The following is an 18,930-nucleotide window of genomic DNA, read 5'->3' as shown; positions in this document are numbered from 1 at the left end:
TCAGGATCAATTATCAACGAACACAATGTCGGCATGTGGAAAACAATCTTACTTGGAACACGCACACTGTACAGATAAGCTACTGGCATAATGGAATAGAAAAAGATCACAAAGCATAGCCAGTTGCCACCTCCTTTTACAGGGTTATGACAAACATGTCAACAGCCATCAACTCAGTGTACAATGACTTATCACTCTTCGGCCACACATGTATATATCATCAAAGTCAGATGCATTATTTTAAGGGACACATATTCAAAATGTATTTACAGGACGTACACACAATGTAGGATTCATGCCCTGTGCATTCCACCACATGGGAGACAGCTGTCACACATACAGAGGCTACTTTAAACCTCTACCAGGCTTTGGGAAGCGACTGGAAAGAGTAGAAATTGGACAAATAGGCAGATGACATGCCAGGAAAGTTGGTCTGCGCCAAGAGAACAGTTTGCCACTCTTTCCAGCTGCTTCCCAAAGCCTCGCATAATACGGGACATTGAGCCAAGATCTAGATGAGATGTGTAAATGACTGCATAACTACCACTGAATGATCATGATTATGGTACTCAAATTGTATTCCTTCTAAATCAGAAAGAGAAAGAAGCATAAAGAAAACTTAATCTACTATATCTGAAATCATAACAAGTAGCACTCTAGTTGACAATCATTTCTTCATCCTTATTCTATAATTAAGAATTTGACTGCCACCTGAATGGTTCAGTTTATTTAAGATAAAAGTGGACTGTCAGATAAAAATAATTACTCACTACGCTAACTGAGATGACTGATACCTCCCCTATATTCAGCTCATATATCACCAAGCCTTGCATGATCAATTCAGTTTGTTGATAAATGTTTAGTTTTGGGAACATGAATGGCCTTCAGGGTAAGTTCCTCCTATAAACAAAGGGCATGGCCTTCACACTCAATCACTGCCATGATAGATGGACTCTGCCATTGACAAAAAAAGCTAACAGCTTGTCACAAGGCATTGTGTACAGTCAGCCATTTCTTTAAAGTATCTGACTGTATCAACAAGGACAAGATCTGGAGGCGATAATACATAAGTCACGTTAAGGATCATTCATCAAAACTCTGCTGCTTCTTGCTGCTTCAGCATAACAATGCAGAAAGTAGTTGTAGAGTAAAGTCAGCAAAACCTTTTTTAATGTAGAGAAGTATAATAATTATAGCCTTTCAATTTTGTTCCTAAATACAGTATATTTAGATTTGTCTTGAGTATGCTGATTTGCTCTAACATTGGCTGCAGAAAATTCTGCAAATTTAGCAACAGCAATAACATCTAAATCTACACATATATTTCCTGAAGGAAAGTGTGAATTTTTCTTAGACTTTTTGTACTCTTTTTGTACTGCCTTTTTATTTCCTAAATATATTCAATGTGCTTTGCGTGTGCTGAGTGAACATTGGCTGCAGCAAATTTTGCGAAATTAAGCAACAGTATTGAATATTTTCAGAAGAAATTAATTTTTTGTACAATTCATCCTAGTAGCAGCTTTCCCTATTTCTTTGCTGGCTGTCTGTCCATGATTTCTAACATCTGTCTAATGCGATTCCTGGGCCAGTAACTTCCACCCATCCGTAATACCTTACCTCAAACTATGCCTTTGAAGTGAAGGGAAAGTTGCGGCTTGTTTACTGACACATGATTGCAAGGCTTGCCTTCCTTGATCTACCCGGAACTGACAAGCAAAGGCCAGGACATTAAGTGTCTATGACGCACATGTGTTTGATACGGCTGCCTGGTCAAGCATACTACAGATGTACGCATGTATGCAGGGCTCAAAATTCATCATTGGGAACAGTTGCATTAGGCAAATAATATTTGGTGTACAATATAATACATTCAGCATAACGTACAAGTAATTGTACAACCTATTGCAGCTTTTCAGAGCTTTAAACTGAAATGCTATCATAATAGCTAACTTTGAAACAAGTCATACAACAAAATATTTGATCAGTTTTTCTTAATAATTGTTGTATACTGAATAAGTGTTCCATTTTATGACTTTACATGTATGTACATTGTAAACTCTACACAAATATCAAGGTGCATGGGTGCACCCACACTGACTGTCAACAATTAGGTGCACAGCTCCAATTCTGGGTGCAAAAAATACCCAGTATTTTGTCCGCCCACAGATACATGTATATGTATGTATGGTTTATGAGTCTGATGACACCCACTCTTTCCTCCTACATGTAGTACTGGGATTGCCCGGGTAAATATGAGGGCAGCAGGACTATCATCAAGTCAGCTCACAACATCGTGTGTGACTGTGTTTGTATGCAACACACCACACCATGCAGACAGCTTTCAGGACATATAGCTGTACAGTGCTAACATTTGACACAAAGAGAGAGAGACTTTCTTTCAGCATTCTTCCTCTGCATTCATTCATTCATTCTTATTATGATCCAAGCCTAAATGACGACAGAGAAGAAAAATCTTATATACCCAATTAACTCAAGAGATAAGGTCATTATTCTCGTATACATGTTTTTGTAACAGGATTGTATATAAACGGTTAGAGATTGACGATGTCAACAAATGAAATTACCGCCGTGTGAGGTAACATGCACGGCAACGGTAGCTTCAGAATCTATAGACATTCTGAGCCCAACTGTTGGCGTGTCATGCCGGGTCATAGGAAAACAATAGCCAGTACGTGACCACTTTAAAGCTAACCGTGTTCCAAAGTAGAGACCAACGTTAAACAAAGACGTATCCCCCTAGGAATATACACACATGATCTTTGTCCCTGCAGGGCACTAAGTGTTAAAAATTGACTTAAGAACGCATTGCACTACATGTATATCGGGAAATGCTCATGTCAACAACAACGTTTTACCTTAATAATCACTCACTGGAAAGACAACTACAGTAGGGTCATATGTTTACACTGTTTTGTAGGCCATGGTCTTGAGTATGGTTGGTTTATTTTCATAACGATAAACCTTAGAAATGTATTATAGACCACAATAACAAAGCCATGAACTACACATGTTTCCGGCTGGGAGTACAAGGGGTTAATTTGCACAGTCTATTGAATGTTACATTCAAATGGTCATACCTAATTTGGTATGGACAACATGTACTCAACAAACCTTAACCAAACAGAGCCAGAGAGTTTGGATATGGCAAGCATTTCCCAGTATTATATTTATATATATCTTTTGGCAGAGGTTGATACGACTGAGCCATACCAGAGGAAGGGCACTGCAGCAGTGTTTGGCAGTGACTTCTGCGTTACCTTATGTTGGCCAGGGTGTAGCGACGTCCGCGCAGAGGGAAGTAGTAGTTAGGAGGAGGACCTGCTTGCAAACGGCCGCTCCTGCCCCCCTGGACATCTCGGTCCGGCTTCGGCCGACTCATGGCGAAACGGTCAATCCTCACCTACAGGTGTTGTGGCCTTGTTGCGTGGATCGAGTTTCCAAACGTCATAGGAATGTAAGACGAAACTTCGGCGCTTCCGTCGCCGTGCCCGGTCCACTCATCCGTAGGCAGCCCTCACAAGTGGTGGTGTGTGAATCGACAGTGTCAGTAATAGTGGAACACTTCAGAATCCGTAACAATCCAGCAGTACACTGAGGTCTTGTGTGTGGCCTGCCCACGATATTATAGATAATAGCCAGGCCACAGGCGGAAGTTAGACGCAAGCCCCGTGAGAGTTGATCGTCAGCCTAGCGTCAGAAACATCCCGTGTACACCAGCTGCCACAGTGGGACTGGACCGACCCTGTAGTACTGCATGTTTCGCACGGGAGCACACGACCAAGTCCCCGCCTCCCCACAGCTACGTAACGCAGGAGCCAACGCGCACCAACCAACCAACCAACCCCTCTAGTCAACACTGACAAGGAACTGAATTATATTTATCAGCGGCTGGAATTCCCCCGAGTCCCTCTGCTATACTTGGGTGAGCAACATTAGCATAACGCCTCTGGCACTGAGGCAGACTGACGAACCCTTTGGAACGATCCACTTGGTCACTCTTAGAGGGGGGTTTAATACTGATAAAAACAATGTCAGTGTGACTGAGTAACTACACTGCCCCGTTTCCATATATCATCTAATATTATTAGACAATCACAAATATGTAATAATCACAACAAAATGGTATAAGAAATTAGGAATGCAATGGAAATTTGCTACTTACTTTATTACTTGATCTCCTAGATGCAGACTCATATTAAGACAGGTAGCTACCTTTTTAACCTCAAACTACATTTGACGGAAGCTTGTCCAAATGTTCGCGTGATAAATAAAATATCGTACATCCAGGTATCTTGTTACAGTTCTTGTGTAACCTACTCTGACAAATGGCACCATTATCTAAATGTATTGGTCACTAGAGATAAGTGTTCACACACTATCAACTATTTATGGACTTTGGAGCCAGCGGAGAGTGGAGGTACTTATGTGGGATGGTGCCATATTGTACCACTCTTTTCATCCCCACCTTATTTCCTGCCTAATTACTCTCTAGTGGAGTGAGTCTCACAAAAGCAGCAGATTTCTCCCAATTTTCACCACTTCACAAACTGTATCAAGTAACCGGGACCTACCACTGTCCAAACGAGGGGTGGTTTGATAATCTTCACTAAAGTCTTGATTTTGTAGACTGAGTTTTTTCAATCGTAACAGTTACTATGGAAATGTTTTCTGGTTTATTTGTTTATTTGCCTTGATAATTCATATCAATGTGTAATGTAACATTAGATCTAAGTTTACTGGAAAAATTTCATACATGAATTTATTTGTACATTAATGTAAAAATATTAAGTTAGTTTCATCGAGTTTGATTTTTTTCCCCATTTTTTGTCCCTATAAGATAAACATTGTAGTTGCATGGGTTTTACAGTTCATAGATACCATCCAATATTCAAAATCGTTAACATGATGGTTTAAACCAACCAAAAGTTGAAGACATAATTGTTATGATGCAGGAAAACACACAAAAATCTTTAAAGCCCAGAAAAAAACACTTTAAATTCCTATAATATTGTCCTCCACTTTCTGTAAGACAAAACTTATAATAATAGAATACAACAGTTACTAAATTCCACTATTTCCAGCGTGGTGTGTTTTGTTCGTGAGTTCCTATAACTGAATCACAGTCACCAATTGGCCTGACCTAGAAAAATATCAATAGAGACAGAGAGAGCCTCTTTCACTGTGCTTATTAGAGTATGAAAATTATCTCATTGAAGCCCAGAGTTTTTTTCTTCCAAGAACAGTTGTTCAGGTGAAGCACATGTCTGCACCACATGTGACACATAATTGCTTCACACCCACAGATGAATAAATTTGAATTATATACGAAGTGCCGGAAGTAAGCTTAGGCGACAAAGATATAGGGCAATTTATTGTAAGTTGGAAATAGCATCTTCAGGCTGGTGTGAAGACTTACTGCTGCACCTTAATTGAGAGCATTGAAAAGCCCCCGCATGTACAAAAATGTACGTCATGCAATATTTCAAGCGCTGACCTGAATACCTACCTAGATCTCTCCATCGGCACTAAATTCTTGAAATAAAGTAGTCTGGGATAAATTTTGTAACTTAGCAGGGTGCCTTTTATGTAATATATACAAAGAACTCTGTGGAGGCTTTGTTTATTACATTTATATACAAGTCATGTACATTAGCCTGATACTGCTGCATGTGCTACATGTACAAAATGTATATTGCTTAGGGTTCAGTCTGCAGTTTCAAGGGAAAAGTCCAGGGCTTGAAATACTTTTTTTTCAGTTACGTTGTTGTTGCATGTTGGCAGAAAACTTACATACGATTACAAAAATCTACATTTACAAAAATGTACAAGACAAACTGAAGTTAATTCAGCCTTCAGTCTCCTCGAGATATACAACAAGATACATATTGAGAAAATTTCAAACATCTTATGATAGAGGAAGTGTTTGCACAGTAGTGGGTGCACCGGAAGAAATGAGTCACGTGCTTGCAAACCTGACAAATTTCGATAGACTTGAGAAAATCATCAGGGAAAATAGGAAAGAAGCATCCTACATTATAAAATGAGTATAGAGCCACTGTCTCATACATACAAACATCCCCCCAGGCCTTAGGTAGCAGCGACAGTCTGAAGGGAACACTGTCATACATGTTCAACATGCAAAATTGCATGTTCAGAATATTTTTCACATGCAAATTTTGAAAACCACACATTAAAAATTGCATGTGGGTATTTCGAGCCCCGAAAAACGGTCACACACACTTACTTCATCTATATTCCAAACCCTACATAACAGATCACAGGTTCAGACTGACAGCATATCCAGGTCGAGCGAAACATTGGCGGCACTTAGAATTCTTGTGACCCATTCCATCTCCAACTTAGATAAATTACAGGCCCGGCGGCTTGTTCCAAACACTGTATTACAGGAACGTGCCTCCCAGCGCTCCCGTGTCATTATATCCACCGCGCTCGTGTCATTAACCACCTTGGGATGAACATTAAAGAGCCGATTCGCCTCAGAAATGGAGAAGGCCTAATTCTTCACCTCTCTTTTGTTCAGACCTGATTATTTGAATGATTACAGGGGGCTAATTTTCCACGGCAGCTGTAGTTAAGGATTAACAACTTGAAGGCAAATCATATAAACCAAGGTGTCCTACATGTACAAGGTGGAGAGGGGTTGTCGCAAAATGTCAAGTTCTGCTGGAGGAAATGTTCTTTACATTCAATGTCTAGTACATTGAGCACGTCGGCAGAACGTACTGCGCCTGCACAAAACCCTCGTTTTTCACGGTTTTCGTTGGATATTTGGTCAACGTTGCATCAGAATTTTGGCTGTTGCAGATTATATCTTTTCCAATACAACATCTAAAAACTACAGATGGGATTTTAACCTTATATGCACGAAAACGAGTTTTGGGAGACATTCTGCCGAAGTGCTATGTACAATACATTACAGGTTTCGCGCAGGTACAGTACGTTCTGCCGACGTGCTTAGTGCATGCAACTAGAGCTTGATAAATAACACAGTGACTTTGTTCTGAATGTTGTTGTTGAACCACAAGAGAATTTAAGAAATCCAGCAACATGCATGCATCAATGACCAAGGAATTTTCCATCTACTGTAGCTAATTCCATGCTGTAAAGTGAATAAGTCACTATGACCTTGGCTTCTGAATCTTATCCTTTCAGTAGCAAAATTCAAGGCTACGGCACAACTCACTGAAAATATGGAATATTCAATCTCTTTTAGTAAGAAATTCAATTGCTCTAAACCTGTTATACAAGACATTTCGCACCTAAAAAATGAATATACACAGCCTAAACGCCAGATAGGGTAATATCAACCATGGATAAGAATGGTGCTACCAGACCCTTAAACACGAGGATGGGGTTAGGTGAATAAGGTGAATGCTAAAAAATGTACAGAAAGAGCTTTCCTAAGGAGGAAAAGCGTTCTCAAAAATAGACTGTGAGGGAAAAGTATACAATGTAAGTCTTCCTAAATCTTAGGCATCAAGAAAGGAGTTTCTAAAGTTTTGTCAGAATGAATAGACATCTCTACTTAACTGTAAATCACAATAATTTTTTGGTCGTACTTTGTGGTCACTTCTGTACCGCAAACTTATCATTACTGTGAACAAATAATTCTTGACTTTCTTTTTGCTGCACCTGGTGCCACCGTGAAGGTATAGTTCTGTTAACATGTCCATTTTTCTATCACACTGTGAAATTTTTCTACCGCAAACATAAAGTAATTTACAGTGTTAGAAAAGATAATCCTCTCACTGTTTTGCACAGGTACCAAATTAAATATAGCTGTCATCTGGACTGGATGTGAATAATCCAGTTTAATTGCCCCTAGCTTCGACGCCACATGCCACAATTCAAGACTCCTGACAGCCACTCTATTCCGGGAACATCAGATCTCAAAAGAAAAGAAAAGATCTTCGAGGATGGCAATAACAAGTGAAAGAGAACTTGTCATGCTTTTGATTGGTTGGAGGTGGCATATCTTCTCATTTGTTTGCATTGTATAATCTCACAATCTTAATCTCTTCCCCTCTCTCTCTCTCTCTCTCTCTCTCACTCTCTCTCTCACACACACACACACACACACACACACACACACACACACACACACACACACAAACACACACACATGTGCACACATACACATGTGCAAACACACACATGTGCACACATACACAAGTGAGAAGACTTGTTACTAAGACCAGTGATAATAGCAATGCAATTGGAAATGGCAAATTTACTGGATGCAGTTTCATCTTCTTTCCTTCACCCAAGAATGACGTAGTACATGTAAAGCATTTGAGGACAGAACACAGTGATTTGAAGCCCTCCGTAGTTCTACCAGACGCAATTGCCTAGTACTCTTTAATTAGGAACACGTATTGTAAATTGTACTTATTATATAAACCATCTTCCAGCAAGATATGCTCTTATGCAGGGAATACAGATGGGGTTTGCCGGAAATGGATTCTGACAAAAACTTAGTATTCCATCATCAAGACCCATCAGGTTTTGCTGAGAAATGAGATTAGAGTGTAGTCCCGAGGTCTGGGGTCTTCACATCTCTCAACCCACGCCTCCGTCCTGAACCCATAATGAAAGTTCTCCAGACTTTTAATCAAGGACAGTCAGAGGACATCTTAGGGGGCAAGCCATTTCTGCTGCATGGAGGGGGGCTGTTTTTATAATAGATGTTGATATCACCTTAGGGGACAAATCATTTCTGCTGCGTGGAGAGGGGCTGTTTTTATGCTGTTGCTATACCACCTCAGGGGACAAACCGTTTTTTCTGCATGGAGAGGGGATGTTTTTATAAATGTTGCTATACCACCTTGGGGGACAAGCCGTTTCTGCTGCTTGGAGAGGGACTGTTTTATATGTTATATGTTGATACCATTTTAGGGGACAAATCATTTCTGCTGCATGGGATGGACTGTCTTTGTGATGTTACTAACATGAGGAGAATTTTAATAATGTCTTTGATGAATAATTCTATCAGGTTTTCTTACGTATTTTGTATTAGTATCTATTGCATGAAAACTATATATTGAAAGAAAGGCAAAAATACACGTAGCAGTTGTTGTTTCGCTTTTTAGACAGTGAAATTAGGCTTGGCCTGCTTCACAAAGTTGTGCAGGTTTCCATGCCTGTCCTTGGTGCTGAATCGAGTTCTGATCAGCTTTGTGAAGCTTGAAGAGGGAAAAATAAGGTTTTGTACCAACATGTATTAAGTAAGAAAACTATCTTGAAAACCAAAAGAGATTTTTAACTGATCAGAACCCATTTCAGCACCAAGGTCAGGCACAGCTTTCTGAATAAGATCCAAACTTCACTTCAGTGTCTAAAAAGAGAAAGTTCAAACCAAATGATTTTCCTCTATTTTTGCTTCATGTGTGGGAGCAAATCCCCAGAGAATCCTGAGAGCTAGTTGGACAAACATAACGACCATGACTATGAACTTGAGCAATCAATACTGGATGCCTGCGGGGCAACTTGTTGTTTCAAGCACTTTCACCGGGAATCGTATCAAAGTCTTAGGCTCCAAGCCAAGTGAGTCATTCGTGGTAAGAAATTGCGCCAGACAATTGGGTAACATTAAAAGTGAATGCTGATGTACGACTTTGTTGCTTTCCCAAAGTGAGCTGTTACTGGCAATTTGTCAGAAGAACCCCTCGGGTAACAGATAGTACAGCACTTAAAAACACAACTCTGCCATCAAACGGCCTTATTACCTTTTATGAACACTAAATATCCTTGCTATTTTGTGAATTAAGAATCCGGAATTTTCCATGACTGACTCAGGGCTTTATGAATGGTTGATCTCCATATATCTAATATCCATACAGAGTACATTTCTTCAAATCAGAATTTCAACACCCATTTTCCAAAGGTCATGTTTGGGAGACAGCTAAGATTCCCTACCCAACTTAGATCACTTCTTGAGCCCGTAAAATGAGATGTAATTTTTCAGCATGTGCCTTGACTACAAATTAAGCACGGTTCAGAGCATTCCTAATCTTACTAGTAGCTTTATATAGCCATAAAGATTGCTCTGTGAGGTAGAAATACCTCAAAAGAAGGAATGCTGTTCCTTAAAATAGTGTAATTACCTGATGACTAGATCATCTGTAGGAGTAAAACTAAAGGGTCATTATACCCATTTTCTCTCTATAGACAGTTACAGAGGCTTATTTTTAAACACCGCCCACAGAAATCTGCTTATTCCTCCTGTCCTACTGTGCAACTGTTACTAGACTTCAATTGAATAGACGTTTTCAAGAGCCAGTTCTATCATATTGCCCGTGACTGTATAAAAATACCAATTTGAACAGATTTTTTCCATTGGTGTGGGCTAAGTCATACAGCACTGAACATTGACCACATTGAAATTTTATTGTACAGTTTTGTATGTACACTTTATATCAAGGCGCAAGGGGCCAGATACTGACCTATGCACAGAGGCAGGCAGATTTTTATTAGAGGACTGAGAAAGATGGAGATGAAATAAATTACATGGACCCGAGGGCCACCTAAAAGGTGAAGCTGTTGACATGCCCGCTATAAATTTACAGAAAGCAATTTTCATTTCAATTGCAGTAGGTTTAGGGAAAGTCTGATAATGCTTTATGCATGGGGATGATTCTAATATGGGATAACTTGTAAATTCTTCTTTTTACAATGTATATATTATATGGTACAGCTTCTTAATGATTCAGAATATCAAAGATCTAGTCATGTGTACTGAGTCTATTGTCTTAATCGTAACAAATAGGTGTTTATGTTACGTGCTCAGTTACAGTGTTGCTTTCATTGCACGTATTTTGTACTCCCATGATAGTTTATTTCTGTATAAGATATTCTTGACTAGTTCCTCTACATACCACTGAGTTAGTGAGTCACCCGCAGCCAGTTGAAAGAATTTACTTCTAAACATGTGTAAAATAATGTCCACAGGTTTTGAAATTCAGGTTTAAGATCAAAAATGTTACGACCTTGTCAGCAGGGTCGGTAAGTTTTTCCTACAGTCAATCAGGAAATGGGAAACACAAGTTTTTTTCCTAGACGCTGCCCCTCCTCATTGTTATTAGTACCGGTATTACAGTTATTACAGATGCAGTAAGCTTGGCTTTCAGGGTGGAACAGTTATGTACTGTAAGTACATGAACCTTGTGTAAATGGCCCTCTTCACCTCAGTACTAACGGAGACATTAGGCTCATCTTGCATTTACAAGTCTTGCTGATAGCTCTCGTGGGCCATGAGCCAAAAAAGTTCACTGCCCTTCACAGTGTTGGACCAACAGTTGAATCAAATTTCCAATACTTAAACTTCATGCACTGAACTTTATGAACTTTTGAAGACACATTTAATTTATACTACCGTAACAGGAAATTGGGTATAATGAATGAAAATCTGCTGTACTCTTCACGAAATCCATAACAAGATATTATCCAACTTTTCTACTTTTGGCATACATCATACAAAAGAGCCTTTTAGATGTAAAGAAACAGTCATGGTAAAATGACTCAGATCTAGACGTTTTACAAAAATGTAGATGTAAGTTGATCTCTACTGTGTGAACGTACTACAGAACTGTGCCTAGTATCATTACTGAATGATGACCTTTAAGTATCCTCACAATATGCTTTCAGTATCATCTACACAAGAACAAGCTCCTCCATATACATGTACATCTAGCACTACAGCAGCTTGGATTGGCAAGGGACCTTGCTTCAAGCATCATCTTTTACAGCTCTTCATGGCACATCAGGTGGTCATTTTGAAACAGTCTGTGCTACGCAAATGTTTTGGACAAAATCTGTAACGTTATATACCTAGGAAAGGAAAGTGATCTCGATCCAATGAGAATTGTTTTACCACAAAAACCTTTGTGCTACACCCAAAGTAACACTTTATTGGCACAGCTAATAGTAACAGCAATGAAGTCAAGATAAGAATAGCAAAGCTCTACAATTTTCCCAGAATTTCTTAGTCACCCATGCATGTGTATGTAAAAACAGTTGTGATGACTGCATATGAATGTCCTCTTGTTACCCCTGGCATTTAGCTACTGTGTGATCGGTAATACTTATGCGTGCAAGAGTGGGTTCTTAGACTCTGTATGAATACAAAATCATCAAACCCACACCAAGTATCAGATAAAGCTTTCTGTGGGCTTGCGTAAAACTGCCTTCTTCCCAGATTAAAGCTGCCTTTATCGATATAGAAAATCTCTGGACAATTTTTTGAGGAGAGTTTGATCCTCTAAGTCTTGATTCCCCTGGATTCCAAATCTGATTGCCAAAAGTATCTTTCATATGATGTCTGCAATGTCAAAAACAACTTAAGATAATCCCAATGTGATAAAAAGTGACAGTTGTCAAGCCTAGGAAATAATGTTGTGTTTCGAACTATAGTAAAAATACAACTCTAACAGAGATTCCATACTAACTAAATATAGTATGCTAAATTTTGATTCTACCAAAGCTACTTTATTGCATGTTTTTCTTAATGAGAGTATTATATTACATTCTATGATTCAGGAGATATGTCAGTTATGTACGATACTTTGTCGCTTTTGTAGCGATTGGATATGAATTTTCCAACATACACTGATATTTGAGTAGAGCATGGTACATGTAGGAGAATATTGAAGATTTCTGGTTTTGAATGGGGCAATATAACATTAGAGTTTTAGAAGTGATACATGCGGAAAATCATCATAAAAATGAGTAAAAACTTTTGGTCTGTTGAAGACTTGTACAAGTAAAACTGGTCCAGTTCCACCTGCTAGGACTAGCATCTTCACGTCAGTAGTTAATTGTCTTCTCGCCCATTAAATTGACTTTATCGATTTTCATCAAGACTAGTATTAAATTTGTGCTGATGGGTGGGAGACAAGATAAATGGTTTAGGTGTGACCCTTTGGAGATTCAATTTACCTGAATGATGGGCAGAATTGTCCTTTTTCTGAACACATCAAGATATCATCTCTTTCTGGAGATGTAATTTATAAATAAGCAGGGATGTCAACTTGACAAAGGAATTATTGGACAAATGGATACATGTCAAATGGCTAACAATGACTAATCCTCTCCTTTCGCCAAAACTTCACAGAGAAGTAGGGTCATGTTGCCATAACAGCAGGGTTTGGCTCAGAACCAAGAGGTCTCAGGTTCGAATCCTACCAATCCAGTGATCTTGTGCCCTTGGGAAAGGCATTTTACACAGCTTTCTTCACTTCACTCGGGTGAAAATGAGCACCTAGCTTCAGTTAGGGACACTCCTCAGATAGGACATTAAATAGAGGTCTCGTGTTTGGGGACAGTTCAAGAACCCACCATACTTCTCAAAGAAAGAGAAGAGGTCCTTCCAAGTGTGAGTGGTTTATATCTTACAGTCTTATGGTCACACCTGGGGTCGTATTGAGGTCATCTGAGTTGGCAGCCGCTCCAGACCCTTGTGACTCAGCCCCACCTATTGTAAGCTCCTCACAATTCAGCTCTTGGCTGCGAGGAGAGAAATGCTGCTCTTTCCTGATAACATACTTTTTGGGCATCCTGACATGCTACTCATTGAAACTTTCAGTAAGCATAATTCTAGCAGCCTTATACATACATATAAATATATAGCGAAAGACTGTGATCGCTGCTGCATTTAGAAAAGCCAACCTGTATATAACTGCCTATTACTTGTACATGTACAACATATAATTCAGCTCTGAAATGTGTAATATATTCCTGACACAGCTTGTGAGCACACTAGGCAAGGACTGGGAGCCCTTGACAACATTTCAGACTAGATTTCAGGGCGTTTGTGGCACGCACATGGTGCAATCAGAATACAAATTCTGGCTAAAAATCCTTGGCTTGTTTTTGAAATGTTATTGCGGATGAAATATGCGGGTAGTGTTCCGAGGAATTACAATGCGCACCTGCACTTATGTACCAAAAGTGGAAGTGCCTTTATCTTGTGAGCCTGCATTTGAAAGTCAGCACAGAAGTGACTGCAAAAAACAGCGAATATAAATAAAGCACCGCAAAAAAATCGTGATTTACAGTATCTTGCGAGCTACAGTAGACTTTTGATTGCTGATAAATTTTGCCGATGAAGGGTAGACCATCCACACAGTGAATCTCACAAACTCCGCCATTTCTTCTTGACAAGATAACAGGGGCTCTTTAAAATCCACCAGCTCTTTCAGAAACTTCTGATACCATCCATCTAGAGCAATGTATTTATTTGCTTGCCCTGAATTAACATATTCCATCAAGAGGGGATTTGCAAATAAGTATGGGCTTTTCTATACCTGGATCTTATGTAACCTAGAAAAATCCCTGGTTAAATGCGTCTTATCAATTCATTCCAGCATTGAATTGCAAGATTCCAACTGTGATATATGTGATTGCTTCTATAGAAATGTTTTCATAACTTGACAATCATCTTTTGAAAAACTGATGGTACCACAGGTTGGAAGAATTACGTTTAAGGCCACACCAATTTAATTTCTTGGTTAACGGATTTTTCTAGAAAAATAATGGAGCGGGCGGGCGAAAAAAAAATAAAATAAAAATAGGCCTAGGCATCCTATTATGGCCCAAAATGGTACGATAGAAGCCATGAAGTCAACACACCAGGCGGGTTCAAAATATAAACAATGAATTTTGAACTTTTAATGAATTTTGAACTTTTAATGATACCACTGCAATGAAAGATGGAATAACTGTAACAACTAGGATCAAGAGGACTGTTTTCAACTGTTCAGGGCAAAATATGAGCATTTTGCAGTTGATTCTGAAGTTTTATTTTTTTTTTTTGCAAATCAGAAAAAAATGAAGCGTGCGAATCCGTTAACCAAGAAATTAAATTGGTGTGGCCTAATGCTTAATTTTCCCGGACGATCTAATCTTCATTCTGCGAGCAGCTCTGTAGGACTCTTGGGGGAGATTGGCGTCATTTGCTCCAGGGCATGTCCAATATTCCTGCAACAGCTTGCAAACTTGTTTGGGCAGAATATTCCTCTTAAAAATCAAGGGGTGAACGGTTTGGATTCTGCCGCCAAGTAATACAAGACTGCTTGTTTACAAATGTGGAACGGCAAAACAAAAGGACGAACTTTGCTCTATTTCGGCCTTGACATTAACGATAATGCAAAACTTTTCCTTGATCCGTGACCCTAATACGGCAAACTGTTACCTTCCCCCGTGGCGCTCAGCTCATTGTTTGATCGATAACGCGTCTTCGATCTGAACCCTTTTATGTGACACTGTATCTCGACTGATCTATAAAGATAGACAACGAATCAATAACCTCATCTTCTGTAGAATGCAATAAGTCTGCAACAAAATGGGAACTCTGGTGCCTTCTTGCCCCTGCCATGATTGTATATTGCCCATTCCACTATCAGTACAAAATTCATTAGCATTCTGTCAAGAAGCTCTTAGTGACCTATATTAAGATGGCACAGGAAAGAGATATCTCTTAGGTCCCCCATGGGCGTACATATGCATGTACATACATGCTAGTTTGGTACAGTACTCACTTTATGTTCATGGTAGCAAAAGTTCATAGTCTGGGAAGAATGGAAAAGTTCGCAGAACTATAGTCTGTTCACAGCAGTGGCAAATGCAGCAAAAAGAAAGTCAGCAAATTATTTCTACACGGTAATGATGAGTTCATGGTACAAGGTGAAAACCACAAATAAAAGAGCAATGTGAAAAACCATGAATTATAGTATAAACAGTGACAACTGTGTCATAGTTTCACTTTCTTAAAGTAATTTATGTTTGTAGCACATAGAAGCTTAGCAGGAGACATATCATGCTATCATTGGATTTAGCACCCATTGCACAAAGGTATGCATGCAGACATGTATTCTGTGAGGAGTACTGGTCATTTGCCAAAAGGACACTTTGGACTGATCATTTGGCAAAAAGATGGAAGTTCTGATCGATAAATCGAATTGAAACTCAGGATTAATAATGGGGGTATAACCAGAACATATTCCTAGCAAAGCATTTGAGATTCGTGCAACACAATCTTCTCCACAGTCAGAATTCTTTGCATTTAGGTCGGAAACCATTGAACACTTCTAACTGTTCAAAATTCCAACTATTAAATTCCAATTTAACCCTCCAAGAGAGAGCTTTCCAAAAGCCTCTAACAGCCCTTCTTTCAGCACCATGGAAAGATCTCAACTCAGTTTGAGTTTGTTGACAAGTCCCTTATATACTGTAGTCGATCTGCTATACATTGAAGCTACCAGAATGCAAAATTTCATACCAATATCAATACTCTAAATGATGTATGATGCTGTTGATAGATAAAAAGTCGAATTTTATAGGTGCACGGAAAAGCTGTAAAAATAGTTATGATCAGACCTTTTATGGGCTTGGTACTTCTTACACACAATTCACCCATTCTGGCATCTATAACAGTGGGTCAGTGAACTTTGCATAGTTCACACTCTAATTGATAGCAAACATTTTAGTCCCTACACTCAAGGCTCCATCATTAAAGGCATCTCATAGGGTCCAATTAGCGAGTCTTGTTGGTGACTCGGTCATTTGGCTAATTACTACAATTTCAGGAAATCCCCCTTTAAAACTGCATAATTTACAGGGTGGATCTTCATTAGAGTTATCTTCGATTTCTGTCTCCTTCTGGTATACATGTAAGACTCAATACTGTGGGTCAAAGATCTATCTAGACATTATATTCAATATCTGTTTTTGTTTTGAACAAATTATACAATGCGCGTTTGAATGTTTAGAATTTTTTTCTGTTCTCCATTATTCATTAACAGAAAAGTAGTATACAAAATTTGAATTTTCCTCCTTGTGTTGGTTTATGTTGGTTTGCTGTACTATATATAGAATACTACAAGTTGTAATCCGTATCACCCAAGGTTCCAGCCCACCCACAGTTCGGATCAGCTGCCCGAGTATTAGGATTTTCGAAAGCACCACGCTTGAAACATGTTCAAATTATTCTATGGAACATTTGGAAGCCTGTGTGATAACCAAATTGAGCCCTGTGTGATACTACTAGTTATCACATGGGCCAGAACTCCAATATGAAACGTTATCATAGCCCAGCTATGACAATATGTAATACTAAATATCTTTTAAAAAGAAAGGTAAATTGACTACCACAAAGGCCTTTTTTGTTTCCTGTCGGTTCAAACCAGAGACCAGATGGAGCCAGACAAATGTCACGCTCTAAATTATCATCAAACATCCCCTGTCTGACTACTAATATAAACAAACATCTATAAAGGGCTGACAGCAATTACTTATATCTATATCTACAACCATTACAAACTTATTATACTACAGGAAATGATGGAAAAGCAAGCTGAAAATGTCCTCATAAAGCGTGGCCTCGTCCACTTAAACAGACGTTTAGCATTCTGGAGGTAAACCCTGCAGCAAGTTATGGTGCTTTTGCCCTAGTTTATCAGATCTAGAATGTCCCCAGAAATAGGACAGTGTAAAAAGCTAATGCAATGGCTCTTATATATGAAGATTATGCATGGGTAGTGTGCATTAGTATCATTGCAGGCTCGTATTAGCCAAGCTAGTGCCATTAACCCTATACTCAAGAATTCCAGTTCTGCAATTTAGAATTATGTAACAAGAAAATCCTGCTATGAGGTACATGTAATCCATTGGCCTCCAAGCATTATCCTACATGTAGAAGGCATATAAAGTTGGCAAACAAATTAAGTACTGAACTGAGATGTTGTTACGTACTGAAAGGCAGGGAACACTGAAATGGTGCCAAGATTCATTTTGTAAATGGTTTAATTTAACGTTATATATATTACGTTGTGACAGAACCTTGTGATGTATCGACTAATTTGCTCAAATTGCCTAATAAATCACTGAGTCTCGATTATTTCACAACGTAATTGAGAATAAGAAAAGTCAGCAGAATCATCTGATCACTTTAGAAGACACTCTTCATAATCATATTCAAACCTTGAATAAAAATGACATTAATTTTATGCATTTGATCTTGTCCTTCTCAAGCACAAAAAAATGGTCCAAATTTTACATTTCTCAATTAGACTCAATATGCTTCGTCCCAACGTTCAGTGTTTGTAATGTATGTTTCAATGTTTTTTCTAAATTCCTACATTGAGATCTTTACACATACACACACTAGGCTTAGTAGCCTCATAAACTATCATTACGTTGCATATTTTGGGTGAACCTTATCGCAAATCCGTCCACACAATCTGTCATGATGGTGTAGAATAAAATGCCCCATCACATGCATATCATCACACCATTTGACACTTCCCTGTAAATAGAACAGTCAGCCTGAAGCCACACAGTTTATTTGCATCAGAAGACCATCCATTGCCTTTGTTTCTCACATTCAGGTCAGTACTGCCATCTTGGGTACAATAACAAAACTAGGGCTGCCCAAATGGCAGCTTTTAGGAGAAATTCATGGTCACATGCCATACATGAGATGCCATTTGCAAAATGCATCTCAAGGAGACAAAGGCACATAAAAAACTATTCAGTGTTATGGCGTTCTAGCTAGCCTTAATTTTTTTCTGTGATCTCAATTTTGTTACAATATCAAGTGGCAAAGTTTGGAAATTTTGAAATCTTAACCCTCTGAAATGCTATTTCCTGCATTGAGGGGCAAGTTATGCTGATATAGACTCAGCTTTGTTTTAATGACATCTTTTTCCACGTGTTTACAGTCTGATTTTTGTTGGTCAAAGCAAAATTTTTTGTCCGATATGAGCACCAAAAGATGAACATTGAATAGAACACCACAGTCAGTGTTATCAGCAAATTCTCATCGTCTTCTTATAATGAATAAAAAATGAGGATAGGGAAGAGGAATGAGATGAGGATTCCGGAACTATATGATCT

General features: G+C 38.8%; 1 protein-coding gene across 16 annotated transcripts in view; it reads right to left on the bottom strand.

The window, feature by feature from the left end:
* The window catches only part of LOC109475178 (cAMP-specific 3',5'-cyclic phosphodiesterase 4C-like), a 222,234-nt gene that overhangs the window by 82,636 nt on the left and 120,668 nt on the right, over positions 1-18,930 (bottom strand). Inside the window, exon 1 of one of the 16 annotated variants that reach the window (XM_019775728.1) lies at positions 3,279-4,006. The exons of the other annotated variants lie outside the window; for them this stretch is intronic. Coding sequence (XP_019631287.1) covers positions 3,279-3,400 — 122 coding nt within the window. The 5' untranslated portion in view covers positions 3,401-4,006. Of the gene's footprint in view, positions 1-3,278; positions 4,007-18,930 lie in introns of those variants that run through there. 16 annotated transcript variants of the gene reach the window in all.

The sequence above is a fragment of the Branchiostoma belcheri genome, unplaced genomic scaffold (assembly GCF_001625305.1).
Source record: "Branchiostoma belcheri isolate BF01 breed outbred unplaced genomic scaffold, Haploidv18h27 scaffold33, whole genome shotgun sequence".
NCBI classification, from domain to species: domain Eukaryota; kingdom Metazoa; phylum Chordata; class Leptocardii; order Amphioxiformes; family Branchiostomatidae; genus Branchiostoma; species Branchiostoma belcheri.
The sequence above is the reverse complement of the archived record's forward strand: the minus strand, read 5'-3'. Positions and strand labels throughout refer to the sequence as shown.